This window comes from Rhinichthys klamathensis, unplaced genomic scaffold, assembly GCF_029890125.1.
Source record: "Rhinichthys klamathensis goyatoka isolate OS25496 unplaced genomic scaffold, OSU_Roscu_1.1 h1tg000169l_1, whole genome shotgun sequence".
In the NCBI taxonomy this organism is placed as follows: Eukaryota; Metazoa; Chordata; class Actinopteri; order Cypriniformes; family Leuciscidae; genus Rhinichthys; species Rhinichthys klamathensis.
Genome location: NW_026606700.1, coordinates 3,102,148 through 3,120,739, shown reverse-complemented (window position 1 = coordinate 3,120,739; position 18,592 = coordinate 3,102,148). Strand labels below are relative to the sequence as shown.

General features: G+C 38.3%; 2 protein-coding genes across 3 annotated transcripts in view; both read left to right on the top strand.

Annotated features, from left to right (window-relative positions):
- ntng2a (netrin g2a) overlaps window positions 1-7,739 on the top strand; it is a 93,264-nt gene extending 85,525 nt beyond the window's left edge. The window contains exons 6-8 of one of the 2 annotated variants that reach the window (XM_056259716.1): window positions 1,865-2,032; window positions 3,556-3,690; window positions 6,114-7,739. In XM_056259716.1, the coding sequence (XP_056115691.1) occupies window positions 1,865-2,032; window positions 3,556-3,690; window positions 6,114-6,331 (521 nt within the window). In that variant the 3' untranslated portion in view covers window positions 6,332-7,739. The remainder of the gene's footprint in view (window positions 1-1,864; window positions 2,033-3,555; window positions 3,691-6,113) is intronic. The other variant, XM_056259718.1, reaches the window with a different exon arrangement.
- Window positions 7,740-8,511: 772 nt separating this feature from the next.
- endog (endonuclease G) lies at window positions 8,512-11,618 on the top strand. The gene is made up of 3 exons (XM_056259721.1): window positions 8,512-9,160; window positions 10,043-10,152; window positions 11,298-11,618. The coding sequence occupies exons 1-3, from the start codon at window positions 8,612-8,614 to the stop codon at window positions 11,575-11,577; spliced, it is 939 nt and encodes a 312-aa protein (XP_056115696.1). The 5' UTR covers window positions 8,512-8,611; the 3' UTR covers window positions 11,578-11,618.
- The last annotated feature ends 6,974 nt before the right edge of the window (window positions 11,619-18,592 follow it).

The following is an 18,592-nucleotide window of genomic DNA, read 5'->3' as shown; positions in this document are numbered from 1 at the left end:
GTGTACATCGTTTGTAACACAATAACACAATAACCATAAAGCGTTGTTCAGTATAAACGTGGGATTATGAATTATTGAGAACATCAGACATAGAAAACATGCCGTAATGTACCCTGAGTGTAAACCTTAGACGCATTCATTGTGAAGCGTGCAGCTAGCGATTTGCAAAGATTAATATAAATATTATTATAAAGTTTAATAAAACGTTACACTCACTTCAGTTGTTCTAGAGGTTCAGCAGGAACACGAATATCTGGTACCGATGCTTTTTTCATGAGCAGCTTCTAAGCAAAACCAGCTTTATACTGACCCTCGTTTATAAAGCAGTCTGGTGAGAAATGATGCGCGCAAACATGAGAGCATTGACGTTGCTCGTGGGAAATATTCTCTTCGAAAACAAACTCAGCCACTGCGTCTTCAGCGGTTCGGATTTAGGAACATTAAAATGACTGTGTTCGTTATTACACCCACGAACAGAACACCACAATCGCTTAGACGCCATTCTGCTCATAAACAGTGCTCCGGCACATCAACAATGACCGCGCCGGTCCGCGCAGACTATGATTGACAGCTCTCACGAGCGAGGGCGGGTCTGTGTTGAAACGCGCCTATCAATCAACAATCGTGGGAGGGGCTTCCGAGCGTGTGACGTCACAAGGTCGAACGGCTTGATTTGAGACGGGAAAACATATAAGGAGATAAAAAAAAAAACACTGGATGGATTTTTACCATTTTATGATGGTTGTGTACAGGCACTGCCAACACACATTTCAGTACAATCAACTTGTAAAAGTGCATGTACCATTATATGACCCCTTTAACTTTAACTTTAAATTACATGATGAAACTGGAAAGGTGCCACAATATATTTTAAAATACTTATAAATTAATTGAAATCAAATAGTTTAGAATAAACAAATAATTACAGTTGTACATAAAATACCAATGCATAAACAGAAATTAAAAAGTAAAAATGAGGCTATAAGGAAAGCAGTCACTGCCCATGCTTGATCCACAGCTCCGCCCACATTAGTGGTTTACTGTTGCTGACTCGGACAAGCTTTACAGGTCTCATAGGAATGATCTGGAGATTGCCATGAACAGTTTCATTTTCAGTATAATTAGTTCACAAAGTGGCAAACAATTATGTTATTCCTAGGTGGGCTGGAATGAATTATGGCACAGCAAAACATTTTTATAAGCAGATTTAAGAAGTTGTTAAATTACACAGTAACATGATGAAAAGCTGAAAAGAGTGAATCAGAATCAAATGATTGTAACAGTCAAATAAAAAGAGAAAAGCCTTATTTAGGAGTGATTACAAGTGATAAGATTAGCACAAGAGAACCCAACTGTACCTAATGTTTCTACAAAGCCTATTCTGTGAAACTGTCAACTCTTTATAGTATATCAATATGTCAGTTAATAGCCTTCAAGCAAATGCAACATACAAGTTTGTATGGGAATTAGAGTGGCACAGTTTAGTCAGCCCGTTCTTTTGTAAATATCTGTTAAATTGTGTTCACAACTATCCAAGAACATCTTCCATAGACTTACATTATCAGAGAGCAAGCAGCAGCTTCTCTGAGGAACAGTTGTTAGGGTAGGATTACTGTAATGTTTTAAGTAGGGCTTTGCGAAGGGTCAACTGGTTAATAGGGCTTTAATCTAATTCACATTATTTTTGAGGTTGCGTTAAATAAGTGTCAGTCTCACCAGAATAGACCTAGTTTATAGTCTCCTCAGCATCTACACGCCACTCATTCCCATGCCCTCTCATCCATGAGTTTCTGGTGTCCTTTTCCCTTCCTCTCCCTCGTTCCCTGATCCACGGACTAACACCTATCTACTCTTTCTCCATTAGACTGCGAGTGCAATGGTCACTCAAATCGCTGCAGTTACATTGATTTCATCAACATTGTGACTTGTGTGAGCTGCAAACACAACACTAGAGGGCAGAACTGTCAGCACTGCCGCCTCGGATACTTCCGGAATGCTTCCTCCGAGCTGGACGATGAGAATGTTTGCATAGGTCAGTCAGATATCACTCCACGCCAACCCGTTTCACTGTCCCCCTGATGCACTAACACCATGCTGCGCAGAAATTGTCCTTTCTGACCAAATGATATTATGGAAAGGTTGAGAAATCTTTCCTTATGCCCATACGGTCCCACATTTGGTCTGCCACCACCTTGCCATACTACATGTGACAATTTCTGACCAACTGAAGTCTAATGGAAGTATAGATTTAAATATAGTAATATCATGCAGACCACCCCTCTCATTCATCTTACAGCCTTTACTATGGACACAGAAGAAATCTTTTCCCTGACTTCTGTCTTCATTTTACTGAAGATCTAGGAAACTAAACAACTTGCATTTTCAACCTTTCAGCTTAGAACTGTATCCATATATGTAGACTATAATAATAATAATAAAAAAGATATGCTTCTGTGCATAATCTTTCTTAAAAGTCAACATGAAATGCCATTTGCAACCCATTTTACTTAAGTAATGCAAAATTTCACAGTAAAACTAAATCTAGGATGGAAATTGATTGGATTTTGAAAAGTGGGCGTTACATGGTAAAACTGAAAAGAGTGATTTTTGATGTCAGATGAGAAGTAATTTAAATGCATTCGCGGGCATCAAACAGTTATAACATTTTGACAAAAGATTATGAAGATAGTTTTTCATTCACTATAAGATGTTGACTTTAAATGGGAGGCAGGAGGAATACAATCAGAAATTTTTCCCTCATTTTTCTTTGTGTTCTTTTGATTAAACTGTTCCAAGAGCGGCTCAAGCAATCTGTCAGAACACTCTGATAATGATACAGTGACCTCTACTGGAAAAATACAGACACATAAATCACAGTGCTATGACTGACAGGTGCCCAGAGGGACAAATTACCCGTGTAAATACATAGAGCAAACCCTGCTTACATGACTGATGAACAACCACTGATCACATAAAACTGACATGACAACTCGCAAACATAGAAGTACATTTCTCCTGCAAAACACATGAATAAATGCCTTCAGGCTGTGCTATATTTCCTTTAGGCAAAATGTTGTAACTTCTGAAACACTGTACATACATTGAGAAATATTTTGGTACCATTTTCTCAATATGAATTAAAGAGATATTTATGACCATTTTCCACATATTTTCGTGACCCTTAGGAGTTATTAAACAGGCAATTTTTTCTGCTGTGCTTTTAATACTTTAATATAAACACTCTCATGTGAAATGGGATGTGTCACTCTTACTTAAAAAGCAGTAGGTTTGCTGTCGTGTCCAATATAGTTTTACTGCCCTATCAGGAACATTGTCAAAAATAGTTTCTAACTATCCTTCTGAAGAATATGCAGTAATGTTAGTAAGTATAAAAAAAGCCATTTGTGAAGTTCTGAAAGTTACAGTATGTTTTCATAGTTCAATGAAATCTGAAAAAGAAAGAATACCTTTCAACTAAACCATAGCCTTCCGTTTCAGGGTTTCAGCACAAATAATCTATAATTGGTGAATATTGAAAATATTTTCTATACACAGAGTGTAACTGTAATCAGCTGGGCTCCTTCCATGCCCGCTGCAATGACACCGGCTTCTGCCAGTGTCGCGAGGGCACCATGGGCCAGAAGTGTGAGGACTGCCTCCCTGGATATACCTGGAAGAATGGCTGCGTGCGTAAGTCACACTTCTTGTACTGTCACTACACAAAGGGCATTAAACAGGCTTAGTCATGAAAGACACGTTCTGTGATGGATGATACCACTCATACAACCAATAAAGTGTTGTGAACGAACAACATATGGGTGTCATTTCAGTCAAACACATGAGCAACATTGTTGTTCCTCACAGGGGTCTTTGCTGTTGTACTACCAATAACAGCTCGCTGGTTGCAGCAGTTGTGGGTTAGATACTTGTGGGTGGGGTGACAGTGGCTAAAGCAGTGAGACTGGGCTCCGGTTGCTGGTTCGAGCCTTGCAAGTAATTGGCTGTCAGCCCTATACACAGCATAATGAAACACTGTCAGCACAAGACTAGAAAACAGCCCAAAATCAACACCACTAACAATGAAATTACTGTTTACAAATATACTATACTTGTTTGTGAGCCATCCTCGTTCTACACTTTATACAAATTGATCTGAAAATGACCAAAAAGTGTACAGTATATGGGATTGAAACACCCAGTCTCCAAGACTTCTGGAGATTTGTACATTTCTAATTGAATATTATCTCTGCTCTATAAGACTTGCTTTGCATTAAGGTGTTACGCAAACCCTGAAATCACAAATGACGAATTTACAGAACAAACACGGTGACAAATAATCCGGTGGACCATTCAGAACTGAGAATGTCTTTTAAATTTCAATACATTTCCTGTACCCAGATACGATTGACGTTAAAGGGTTAGTTCACCCAAAAATGAAAATTATGTCATTAATGACTCGCCCTCATGTCGCTCCAAGCCCGTAAGACCTCCATTCATCTTCGGAACATAGTTTAAGATATTTTAGATTTAGTCCGAGAGATTTCTGTCCCTCCTTTGGAAATGTATGTACGGTATACTGTCCTTGTCCAGAAAGGAAATAAAGACATCATCAAAGTAGTCCATGTGACATCAGTGGGTTAGTTAGAATGTTTTGAAGCATCGAAAATAAATTTTGGTCCAAAAATAACAAAAACTACGACTTTATTCAGCATTGTATTGTTTTCCGGTTCTGTTGTGGATCCGCGTTCAGTGACGCTGCTGACGTGTTATCAGTGTGCCAGAGCTTTGTTTACAGTCTGAGGGAGACACACGCTGTAAACAAAACAATCTTCGCAAACATGTCTAAGGATTTCGACATTTATTTGAACCCGAATACACAGACACACCAGATAACACGTCAGCAGCGTCTTACGTCAGCAGCGTCACTGAACGCGGATTGACAACAGAACCGGAAGACAATACAATGCTGAATAAAGTCGTAGTTTTTGTTATTTTTGGACCAAAATTTATTTTCGATGCTTCAAAACATTCTAACTAACCCACTGATGTCACATGGACTACTTTGATGATGTCTTTATTTCCTTTCTGGACAAGGACAGCATACCGTACATACATTTCCAAAGGAGGGACAGAAATCTCTCGGACTAAATCTAAAATATCTTAAACTGTGTTCCGAAGATGAACGGAGGTCTTACGGGCTTGGGACGACATGAGGGCGAGTCATTAATGACATAATTTTCATTTTTGGGTGAACTAACCCTTTAAGAGTTCGGTTTGTTTCGATGACGTGAATGCTGTTTTCTGAACTCGAGTGTGCAACCGTGAACCGTGGCCTACCCGAGTCCGCATAAAAAGGGTGGTCTGGGGTACGGTTCATGTGAACTCGGGTATATACACTGTAAAAAAAATATGTTCATGATTTGTAATCACAACATTTTTTCTTTTGTCAAATCAACTTAAATAATTTATGTGGTTCAGATAACATAATATTTTGAGTTTCTGATGATTAAATCAATCTCCTCCATATTAACTCAATTTTTCCATTTCAATGAACTTAACATTTGAAGGCAACCAGGTTACTTCATTTTTTAAGTTAAATCAACAATTTTTTTTTACAGTGTACGGTTCACTGTTGAAATGAACGCAATCGTAGACCTACTAACTCGCAGAAGTGAACCGCTACTGATGACGTATGATTTGATAAAACTGTGTGTTAGTGTGCATCTCACTCACTTTCCTAAGAAGCGTGACTGACACACTGCAAGCAGAGACGATGTATATCTCATTTCTGCTTGCCTTCAGCAGAAATGGACTTCTGCGTTCTTCAGGACATTTGCAGTACATTCACTGCGGTACATCCGTTTATAGACATTTGGCCCACAAAAGCAAATATCATGCTCACTAAAAAATGAATCTACACTGCAAATTACTGTCAGTTTGAATGCATTAACACTTTGGATAAAGTGTCTGCTATGTCTACCAACATTTAGACTGAAATATGATCTCTCTCTCTACAGATCTGTGAATAGTTAGGCATATAAAAAACTATTGTTTAGATTATATTTAAGAATGAACTTGATTAATGAGAATCTCCTCTGTCCTTCTACTCTCAGCTAAAGTGTGCGACGACGAGCTCCTCCTGTGTCAGAACGGCGGCTCCTGCGTCCAGAACCATAAATGCGTGTGTCCGGCCAGCTTTAAGGGTGTTTTGTGTGAGCAGCCGCGCTGCCAGGGCGAGAGAGGGTGTGACGGCGCATCGGCCTGCTACCTCAGCACTCTGACGCTGCTGCTCTGCCTTCTAGCCAACAGCCTGCTTAAAGCCAGCGCCTAGAAACACATCTTAGTCCTGATATCCACCCTAGTGTTCGCAGGCCAAAGGGCTGAACCCTGTGGACAGAGAGGCGGTGGCCTGAACCCCGTACGGACCCAGCCTCACAGTGCTGGAATGGTTTTTTTGGAAAGGGCGGAGGCTACGCTGAGGTCAAAACGCCTTCATGAGACGAGCAGCTTAGCGCTTGTCTCCTAGCATCACTGATCGACTGAACTTTATACCAAAAACAGAAAAAAGAAGTTACATTCTGTTTCAGCTCACTCAACACACAACTCAAGTGGAGAAATATATAGATGAGGTTTCATTTCTTTTGCATTTCTACATTCTCTGTAGTTTCGACGCTCACTGGGATACAAGCACTGCACTTAGCCAGCTTGTTTTAACGGACAACAATCGGTCGATATCACGGAAGCCTACTTATGCCAAGTTATTCTTCTTCTCTTGAAGACTTGTTTTTACATTTCCTTTCATTGCTGCATTTTCCTTGCATTTTATTGCCATTGAGGTTGTAACAAGTAGATGAAACCGATGGAAAAGATGTTTAATCGCCGTCCTGCTAGTACGAAGAACGAATGTCTCTAGCTTGTGTTTGAGATTAAGTTTCTGGAATGTAGAAAGAAGTTTTAAAATGTCACATTGAACAAATATATATATAAATATATATATATATATATATATATCGATCTATCTGAAAGGAAATATGAAGTATTGTATATTATGATTATTATTTCACTATGTTTTGTAGAAATTGTTATTTTTGTTCTGAGTAAATGTTACATTGTAAAGACATTGCAGCCTTTATTGCAGTGCATATGGTATTCACACCATGGTAAACTATATTTGATGATACAGCAGAGTGCATCTCTAATATATTTGGAATATTTCTTCATTCATATCATCACATTTAAATAAAGCATACAACGATTCATTACATGCACAGCTTTAGCTCAACGCAACCCGCACATCATCTTGATACTGGCATGTATTCATCTGTGCAGATATGACCATTCCAGACTGCCTATTAACACACTCCTATAATGAGTCCAGTTATATAAACACATTCCTAAAGCACAAAGTCTCACAAACCCCAAACAGACACTAAATAATTACAAAGCACAGTAAAAATGCATCGCCAATCCCCACAATTAGAATGGCCATTCAGGTGCACAATTAAAAATACATAATGAAAGTCAGCACATCATATATCATGCAAACAGGTTATTTTTAAAATAATTATTTTTCCTTCTGTGAATCTCAAAGAAATGCCAAAATCCTCAGCGGCTCATGGGCTTTTTGATGTATTTCATATTTACAAATGCTTTACATTCATGGTGAGCCAGGGTAAATAAAATACTATGAATACATATTATAAATGAATAAAACCTGACAATCAGAAAGCACAACGTGATATTAGTGAATTGTCTTTCTTTAGACTCTGTCCTTCTGTATGCATATCAAAGCTTTAACAGCATATATTTAGTGCCTGATGCAGCATTACACCAGTACAACAGTCACTACGGCTAATAACAGTAATTAATATCAGGCCATTTTTATTTGCTTAGAAAGTTGCACAAGGTGAATCAGCTGTATTTACTGTATGTCTACAGACCCAGATTCAAATGTGCTGAGCCATTTGCATTACTCTACCCACCTGCACTGAAATAAATGTATAAACCCTTAATAACACACATCTTGAGTCAGCAGAGCTAATGCCAGGTGGAGATTTTTGCTTACTTGAAACAAAGAAATAAGGTTCTATCCAAGCACGAGTTAAATACAAGCTACTCATAGAAATAGACTGCATGCTATATATAGCATACAACGTGTTATGCAATTAGCACCGGAAATTCCACTTATTGCACAGGTAGTTTATTCATTTATGTTATACAAATACCGTTTCTTACAATCGAAGAAATTGTAATTTCTGTAAGAAGTTCATTGTTTTTATATTGTAACCATATTTCAAGTAAGTTCACTTAATTGTGACAGTGATAAACAAATCAACTAATAATGTAAATAAATATTATCCACTATATTTCGAAGCGTTTGGAATATGAGAATGTACTGCATAGTAAGAATGACTCTGTAACTCTAATTTTGAAACTGTGTAGGCCTACTTCCTTTTAAAGAACTGAGAGACGTCATAGACATGCGACTAAATGTCCTATGCACTTGTTTAGCACATAGCCGATGGGACCCACTGACTCACATGAGGGCAAAATAACAGCACGCCCATCTTATTTAGATCAATTAATTAACTCTATCTATTACACGTAAACGATGCATCGTGTTTTCTGCTCGCGGTGGGTTTTATCCGGGCTGTCACTGACTGCTGGTATAGGCATCGGCGCCACCTTGACAGCAACCAGCGATGATCTCCTAAATAAAAGCCGGGACACGAGCCACAGCCGGGGACTGCTGGACCGCGTGCCGGTCATCCCGATACCGAGCGTCGACGCGGCGTCAGAGATCAGCGCATACCAGCCAGGACAGGTCGCTGTAAACAAATCTACAGCTGTGATGAAGTATGGTTTCCCTTCCCTGTCCAACGTCAAGAGCAGAGAGTCTTACGTAACCTCATACGACCCCAGAAACAGGACAGCAGCTTGGGTCATAGAGCAGCTCAACTCTGAGACGGTAACCGGGACATCGGACAGAAAGTTCTGCGATTTTAAAGAGGACGACTCGGTTCATGTTTACCACAGATCGAGCAATGCGGATTACAGGGGCAGTGGGTTTGACAGGGGTCACCTGGCTGCAGCAGCCAATCACAAGTGGAGTCAGAAAGCCATGGATGAAACCTTCTACCTGAGCAACGTGTCGCCACAGGTGAGCTGGAACTGTTTAGAGTATATCAGAAAATGAATACTAGGTGGTATTAATAACCAATGTTTAAACTTCAACCTAAAAAGTATTGAACTCATTTTTGATTATTTATTAATAATTTGTTTATTATTAATAATTCAACTTTTAATCAATCAATTTTTTTAATATATCAGAAAATAAATAAGAGATCAATGTTTAAAATGCCACCTATAACATGTATTTCATATATTTTTTATATGTATTTATCAATAAATAGTTTATTATTAATAATGAAACCTTTACTGAATATACATACACGTCTAATCAATTAAAAACTTTTTTTTTTTTTTTTATATATACCAGAAAATAAAAAAACAGGCTTTAACATGTTTTGGACTATCTTCCGTTGTGTGTTTCTTCAACTTCCTGTCATTCATCAAACATTTTTAACACCCCGTGAGACCAGATGAAACATTAAGCAGAAGTTCCAAAAGTATTTTCTTCCCTATTGTGACGTGTATATATCAGAGTGAAACGGCTTCTCGAACAAGAGTAAAATGTAGAGCGGACCCTGATTTTGTCCATCAGGAATTGATTGGAAAAGCACATCAGAGAAGAGAAGCCGTTGCAAGAGGGAGGGGAAGTTATTTTGATTAAAGCTTTGAAGGGCACATGAATTCACATTCTTACCAATAATTGAAACAGAAGTGATTCATAAATTCTGAGTTTTGCACCAGCCTGGTGTTTTTATTGGTAGGAACTGAATTCTGCAGTAACATAGCTTTACAGCAGCACCTTACGTTATACAATCCATAAAACCACCAGTCATTTAAAGATTTTGCTCAGTTGTTTTCTATTTGCATGGGTAATTATGGCTAATAATGTTGCGGATATCTTTCCCCACAGAATCCTCATTTAAACCAAAACGCATGGAATAACTTGGAGAAATATTGTCGCTCTCTCACCAAACATTACCAGAATGTCTTTGTGTGCACTGGACCACTCTACTTGCCCCGGTAAAAGTCTGTCACTGAAGTCTGCACTGCCTGTATGATGTGCCATTAAAGGGAAAATAATTAACCAATAATTATATTGGAAGCAATACAAATTATGCCACAGCAAGGCTCACTGGTTAAAGACCCACTCCGATGAAGATAATGTTTTTCTAGGTGTTAACATGTTCTTGTGGCATTTTTCTGATGTTAGAGGACATATCTTGAGAAAAATAAGCTCAAAGTTGTATTTCTGAGTATTTCTACATTCAAATGGCTGTGAATCAGTAGCAGACGCTAAAATGGCGGCTAAAAAATACTGGAGTTGTGACGTAGTAACTGGGCGTCTCCACACGCGACGTCTTGGAGTGAAATAATGATCGGTGATCGGTGATAACTTTGATTAACTTTGGATATAATTAACGTGTATATAATACTGTTGCCCCACCGGTATTGGGGGTGTAAGCTAGCGGGAGAGACAGAGCTCTCAGCAACGGGCAGGGGGAGGGTCGTCTCCGTGCCAACGGCTCCGCCCACAACGCAGAGGCGAATTGCTAATGAGCTACTGCCACTCTGCTGAAGCGAAGTCCCAGAAAACGGCACAGGTTTTGTGATTTTGACTAAAAATGGCATAATCATAATTTAAAGACCACTGGGAATGTTTAAAAATAGCTCAAAATATGATCGGAGTGGGACTTTAAAGGAATAGTTCACCCAAAAATAACAATTCTGTCATCATGTACTCACCCTCAAGTTGTTCCAAACCTGTATGAGTTTCTTTCTTCTGTTGAACACAAAAGAAGTTATTGTGAATAATGTTCGTAACCAGACAGTTTCTTCCATTTTAATTCTATTGAAGTCGATGGGGACCAGCACCTGTTTGGTTACCCTCTTTCTTCAAAGTATCTTCTTTTGTGTTCAACAGAATAATGACAAAAACAAAGAAAAGGTTTCGAACAGTTTGGGGGTGACTGAGTAAATGATTTCATTTTTGGGTGGACTATTCCTTTAAATCAAATGTAATATCTGGCTCCCGAGACAACCACTTGAGTGCCACTGCTCTAGATTGTTCAAATCAGCTACACGTCTAAAATGCAAGATGTTTTAAGATATTTGAACTGTTTAATCAATGAAAACTGAACCTAATAGTTTCCTCCCTGCACCTACAGACAGGAACCTGATGGGAAAATGTATGTGAAGTATCAGGTTTTGGGAAAGAATCATGTAGCCGTGCCGACTCACTTCTTTAAGGTGGTGATTCTGGAAAAGCCGAGAGGAGACGTGGAGCTGCGGTCCTATGTGATGCCCAATATGCCAGTTGATGAGAAGATCCCACTGGAACGCTTCCTGGTCCCCATTGAGAGCATCGAGAGAGCGTCCGGACTGCTGTTCGTACCGAACATCATGAAGAGGACCAGTGGTCTGAAAGCCATCACTGCAGGCCCGTGATGAGTTTACAGAGATTACTGAGGGCAAGGGGGAATGGAAAATAAATCCCTCAAAATGCTTCATTATGCCACTGTCAAACTTTCATTTGTCCAGTTTCACAGACAAGGCTTAAGTTAGTCCCACACTAAAGTGCATGTTTGAGGTGCCTTCACTGAAAACAACTTGCACGGACTTATCTTAAAATGTGTCAGTGGCTTTGTTTAGTCTCAAGATGCACATCAGTAATGTTTTTTTCTAAGGCACGTTTATAAAAACTACTTAAAGGTGCTCTATGTAACTTTTCTACTAAAATGAATCCTTTTTTTATTGCCTGTGTGTGAAGGGGTTGTAATCACACATTAAAATGATCCACTTGTCGAGTTTTGCTATTACCTCTGAAGGCCAGTATTCCTATTTCTATGTGAAGTCTCCGGGTCGGATTTACCGCGAAATCCAACGGATGTGACGTGCATGCGCGCTCCCGAGCCTCTCTCCTTATATACGGTCTATTGTAGACGGTCAGGGAGTTACGTCCGGTTAAAGGCGCACGTTTTTCGGCTTATATCTCAGTCAATCTTTGATCAATATTCCCAAGACTCTAATCGTTCGTAGTGCTGGACGGGGCCTTTCGAACGAGCCCACCCCCGAGGTCCAACTCGCCCGGCTCCCCGAGTTATAGCCGTTCGAAATCGGGGGTCCCAGCGAACGGCGATCCGGTAGGGGCAGGGTTCCAGACTGCGACCATTTTTTGAGAATGTGCGAGTTAAAATGTTATGTGGTCGCATTTGTGCGAGTGGACGCTTGAGCAACAGAACGCCGTTGTATCAGCTGCTGCAGTCCGTAACTTATGTTCAAAATGAACGAGTAGGGTACATCATGAATCCATTTTCCAAACCGTGTTTTTGACTTATTCTGAATCACTACGGTACGCCTATAATAAGTGTTTATATTCGGACTATTTTATCCCGGGGTCGTCTCGGCTGCGGAGTAGCCCAGTGCCTGCGTGACTCGCCATAGACATTAACGGAGAGAAGTTCCGTCTACAATGTTCTTCCGCAAGACACGTGCAGTTTATTTATTGACGAACGTAGACGTCACGCGCATTGCACACTGATGGTGAAACGCGCCAATTACGAATTCACGAATTAAGGCATATAAAAATGATAAAAATGGTCTCACGAAACACAGAGCCCCTTCCTCCTACGTCTTTTCAGCGGTTATATTTTCCTCTGTCGAGCGAATACTCTCATGATCGCTCGACAGAGGAAAAGGAAATTATTATGAAGGTAAGGAGTGTGAGATTTCTGCTTTTTGTTACAACTATAAACTTTGATAACGAAAAATCTGTATCAGTTTATTATAATACTCTAATCTTTTAAAATGTAATGCATACATTTGAATGTTTAATGATTTTTAAAAGATAGAAAGATGATAATAGACAGATAGATAGATAGAATGTGATTCAAATGTAAATAGATAGATTGTATGTATATAATTCAAATGTAAAATGCTTAAAATTACAGATTAAAATTACTGTCCAAAATCCATGAAAATCCTGAAATTTGGCAATGATAATTAATATATTACAGGTATTTCTGCTGCAACCCAGAAAGCGTTTGCTAGCCTTAGTCCATTAAAACCACTATTCATCAGCATGCATTGATTAATCCCATGGCATGTAGCAAAAAAAAAGAAAAAAGGTGCGACCAAATCATATGCTGGTGCGACCAACTGAGAAAGTTGGTAGCACCAGTGCAACCAGTGGAAAAGTTAGTCTGGAGCCCTGAGGGGGCATCCCCGAGGCCCGCCACTCTAGCGTTCGGGCAAGGGTTCCCCTGGGACCTCCTCCCCCGAATTTGAGCTCTCTGGGTCTTTGCGTTCCAGAGATACGAGCGATTTTCTTCTGAGATCGTGACGTCACCGGCGTCCGCAATTTTGCAGCACGCCCGATGGTTTTCTGCTAATATCTCCGCGAAAACACCACCAAAAACTATGGAACTTATATGGTTATTTTCAGCTCGACTAGATGGTCCCAACGAGCTCGGTGCTCGCCGAATCCGTCTAGTATTCGCCGAGATATTTGCGTAATAGACGGTATTGTCTATGAGTTCGAGCACGAGCGCTCTTGTAAAATTTGGTTGCAATCTGAAACATCACCACTAGAGGCCGCTAAAAGTTACATAGAGCACCTTTAAATGTCCTAATTTAACTAAGGCCTAATCCTGGCTTAGTCTAAGCCCTGTCTGTGAAACCAGGCTAAAAAGTTACTGAGGATATTATTTAATTTTCAAGATATGAGGAAAAACTACTGAGACAGATAATATCATTCACTGACACTCATATCATTGTCTAATGCTGTATTGTTTAATAGTGATCTTGTAGCCTACCTTTACTTTTTTTTCTTTTGATGTCAGCCAAAAACAGGGTTTTTAAAATGAAAAATTAATGCAGAGCCAAAACTTTGTGTGAAGTTAGATTTTAATGTAAACTGTGAAAAATTTGTTAACTTTATACCTCAAGAAATTTAAAATTAAACTTTGAACATCTCCTATCGACTTACGTTGATTAAAAAAAACTTCAGCGAGAGTTAAAAATGTAACCGACGGTGTGACGTCATCTAAATGATTTTGATTGGTCGGTCTTCTTTCTTGCATGCTTGCATGTACTTGCATAATGAATTGTGACTGGCCAGTAATTGTTTGGTTTGCATATTATTTAATATTTAAAAAGACTGTCACCCCCAAATCCAAACTACTCTAACAAGTACAACTTAAACACAATGCATTCATATATCGTTTCTTTTCTCTCAATATTGTATAATGCTATTTCTGTTTTTTCTTCTTTTTTTTTCCATTTCTATGGCTGTCTTAAATCTGCCAGTGTTTTGTCTCTGATGGACCATTCCATTTACAGAACCAAAGCCTAAACTTGTCCAACTCTATCGTTTGCTATACCTTCAGGCACTGCTTTTTCCTTCAGAAAATGTTGCTTTGACCAACGTCATAAAAATACATACGGGCACTTACACTTAAAGACCACTAAATGGCACTATTGTCTAAACATCACATTTAAGAGAGACTTGCTGAATTCGGAACAGCATACTGAATATTACGAATTTGAAGAGATCAAGCTTTTGCCAAGAATATGGCGATGCCGTAATTACACCTTATGGGAGCAAAAACATCTTTCTCCATTGACGTTCATTCAAAAGTATCCATGTATTCTGACGAAATAATGATATATATATATATATATATATATATATATATATATATATATATATATATATATATATATATATATATATATATATATATATATATATATATATATATTAGTATATCCATCACAAACATGACATTTGACATTTTATTCATTATATAGTAAGTTTTACTATTGCCCCGTTTTTTGACAGCCCATGAACTGTGAAATTAACTACTTTTCCCTGCCTACTCAGTGTGAAGTGCCTTTGATGTCACTGTATTTAATTTTTAAAAAAATTTATACATATATCAACAGCAAAACTTTCTAGTGCTGTTATATACATATATATAGTTATCTAGGAATACCAAACAAATTAGTGGAACAATGAAACAAATCAAATGCTTATTTCTGTAAGAAAGACCTTGGTGATAACACTCATGGACAAATATTTAGCTTTTATTTTGAATGGCACTCATTGAAGTGCACCCATCTTGACAATGGCATTCTACATGGATATATACATTCTGTCCATAGCATTTACTTAACTTTACACAGGTGAAACAATATATCTTTTTCTCAACAACATTATTTTTTTTGGACTGTACAGTAAACTAACAAATAAAGTCAGAACCTTGAAATAGCTAAATAAAACTTTAATAATTCTAGAGGCAATTGTACATGAATTGCACAGAACTTTTCTTCAACACAAATGACTTCTCATATATTGGTGTCTTCTGTTCATGTATGTACATGTGGCAAAACGCTCATCGTAGCTCTGAAACATACATACAAAAGATGTAGAGGTAAAGCAGAAAATAATGTGGAGATTTTTTCTTCTTTTTGTTTATATATATAATCATGCCAAACAGGAAAAAGTTAAAGGTTGTCTTCCTTTAAACCAAGTGACACTAAACAGCAGCCCTTTGACTTTCACAACATATTAAGGAATGAAAAAAACATTTTCTTTAGAGTTTTTTTTTTTAAATGTGCTGTACTAGCCTTCAAAAGTTCATTTGACATGTTTAATTAGCTTGTTTCCAATTTCTCTGTAATTAACTAAGTTACTATAAAGGTGTGGTCACATTAGCGAAATTTCGGCAAAATTCGTGGACTGTTTATTGTCAATAGTGTAGTGATAAATGAAGCAAAGCTCAAAAAGAAGTTCCTTTCAAACCAAGCAGATTCCCGTTGGTCAATGCAGCAAATTCGCATGATCAACCTGAACCGTTTCCAATCCTGCGTGAGGAAATTCTTCACCTAATTCCTGACCGCATGGACTCCTATTGAAATGAACGGATTTCACCCTCAAAAATTTGCCAAACGGTAAATGTGACCTCATCTCAAATGTGCATCACTAGCTTCGTCGACAGCAATTGCAAAAATAATGAATGTTTTAAAACGGGTTTCTCGAACCTCACTGGTCGAATAAACAGACAGTCCCGCCCCCAACCTCAAGCCATTGGTTGATTATTTTAACATTCAAAAGATTACACACTTCAACTTGAAAGAAATTTAAAAGTCGACATGAAATCAAAATAGTCAATTATTATTTGTTTCTGAAATATTGCAGTATTTATTAAAGAATAGACAATGATTTATCCGTGCACATTATAAAAAAAAAAAAAAAAAATCATGTGCCCTCGTATTCTTTAATCAAAATAACATCCCGTCCGAAATCGCATACTTCCCTACTATATAGTACAGTAGGCTAAACAGTATGTGACAAAAGCAGTATGTCCGAATTCACAGTACAAAAAAAGTAGGCAAAAAGTACCCAGATGACCTACTATTTCTGGCGAGATTCTGAAGTGTGCATACAGTGGACACTTTACTATCCCATAAGGCCATGGGAGAGGATTTGTGAATGGCGGTGACGCGACGTAACTGACGCTGGTCGGTCACATGTTAATGAAAACATGGCGTATATATAAGTACGTTCTATATAGTATCTATACAGTACGTCCAGATTATATTCATACTACACACATTCTTACTAGAACGTACTTTTTTAGCAGCCCTGAAGTAATTACTCTTTAAAAAATAATTACCTACTCAAAAAAGTAGCTATGTGATTTCGGACGCAGCCCTCTTCTCTTCTCTGATGATGCGTTTAGTGGTGTGAGGGCGGGAAAACCTGTCACTCACATGACATCACAGCAAATTAGCAATCGATCCAATCAATTCCGTTGAACAAAATCAAGTCCCGCCCAACATTTTTTCTCATTTGAGAAGCTGTTTCACTCGGATATACGTCACAATAGGAAAGAAAGTATTATCGCGACTTCCATTTCATGTCGACTTTAACAAAGCTTTTTAACGTTGGACACTTTAAAAAAGTACTCTTCATTTTGGGGTTGTATCAACAAATACAGTTGAATAAATAAGCTAAACATAATTTAAAATATAAATTAAAAATCAATTCCAAACAACAATTAAACAGAGGATACTTTCTCTCAAGCCTGTGTGATAAATAAAATTAAAAAAATGTAGTGATGATAGAGAATTCTAAAAAAATGGAGATGTTCGATATGAGATTTATACACAAAGTGGTTTGCCCTTGCAGTTTTTCAAAAATTATTGTCCCAAACAAACTGATGTGAATATTTATACATAAAGAAACACAGACAGTCTTAAAACTCCACTCCGTGAACCTGATTTGAATGAAGTTCAGTGAAGCTGAAACAGGCTCGTCTGATAACGGAGCAAACGTTCAGGGTCTGCAGGGTTGACGCAACTATTGCCGTGCTGCACACCGACTCCCAGCTTGTTTGATGCAAACTGCATTTGAAGAGCAGGAAACATTACAAAAGTAAAGTACAAAAAAACAGCCACGTACCCTTCACACATCATCTCAAACCTCTGTCATCCAGAAGAAGTGCTGAATGCTATATGCCTTGTACTTGCTGCTCTGAATAGCCTTTATAACAAGTCCACAGAAGCAGGTTTTGGTTAAAGGGTCCATTCTAATGCTATAGAAAGTGCATAGAGTGGAAGAAAGACATCGTAGGGGGGCAGACACGGATTGTACTGTAGGTATGATGTTGGATACGGAGTCTAATACTGGCCACACGAACGGCAAGCAGTATGAGGACATTTCTATCCACAGCGTTGGTTGTGATTGTAGAGAGTGTGTCCTCATCATTGCTCTATCTAGAAGCAGCACCTCAGTGTACAATCAGAGCATACTTAGTTTGTACTTTTTTTTTTCTAAATATTAAAGTACAGCAGACCTCAGCACGGGAAAACACACTGTACGAAAAAAAAAAGAAATCTCTTTTCTCTGAAAAGCCCATAAAAAACTATATACATTAATGAGGCGCGTCGCCTCTATATGTTATGCGCATAGAAAAAAAAGTATGCAACAAAATGCGATGTTTCTCTTTAACCGTACAAATAAAAGCGAGCATTTTGTGCTACTGCTGCCCTGGAGTGATGCAAGCAACACAAATGTAAAGAAAATCATGTTTACATGAAATGTACAGATGTATCAATAAAAACAAAGCAGAAACTAGTGTTTCGACAAATAATTACATCCTTATGATTGATCATTATTATCACGCTAACTCCAAATCAAAATGCGTATATGCACAGTTCAAATCTAGAGATGATACAGAATTAGGTCACGGCTAACTTCTGTGACCGAGTGGCTCTCGTGACAAAGGCTATAAATGAAGCATCATGGGAATATTCCATTAGACATCTTTGATTGGCTAATAATCTATTAGTCTTTATATACCGAGTGAAGCAACCGTGGGACATTGTGCAACATCCTATCCGATTTGTTCCCAAAGGAGTTATTTCGACCCAGTACTCAGGACTTTGTGAAGTAAAT

Excerpts from the sequence above, each read along its gene's own strand:
- endog (XM_056259721.1), top strand. The coding sequence starts at position 8,612 with ATGCATCGTGTTTTCTGCTCGCGGTGGGTTTTATCCGGGCTGTCACTG. Across the intron at positions 9,161-10,042 it reads TGAGCAACGTGTCGCCACAG|AATCCTCATTTAAACCAAAA; the intron begins GTGAGCTGGAAC and ends CTTTCCCCACAG. Across the intron at positions 10,153-11,297 it reads GGACCACTCTACTTGCCCCG|ACAGGAACCTGATGGGAAAA; the intron begins GTAAAAGTCTGT and ends CTGCACCTACAG.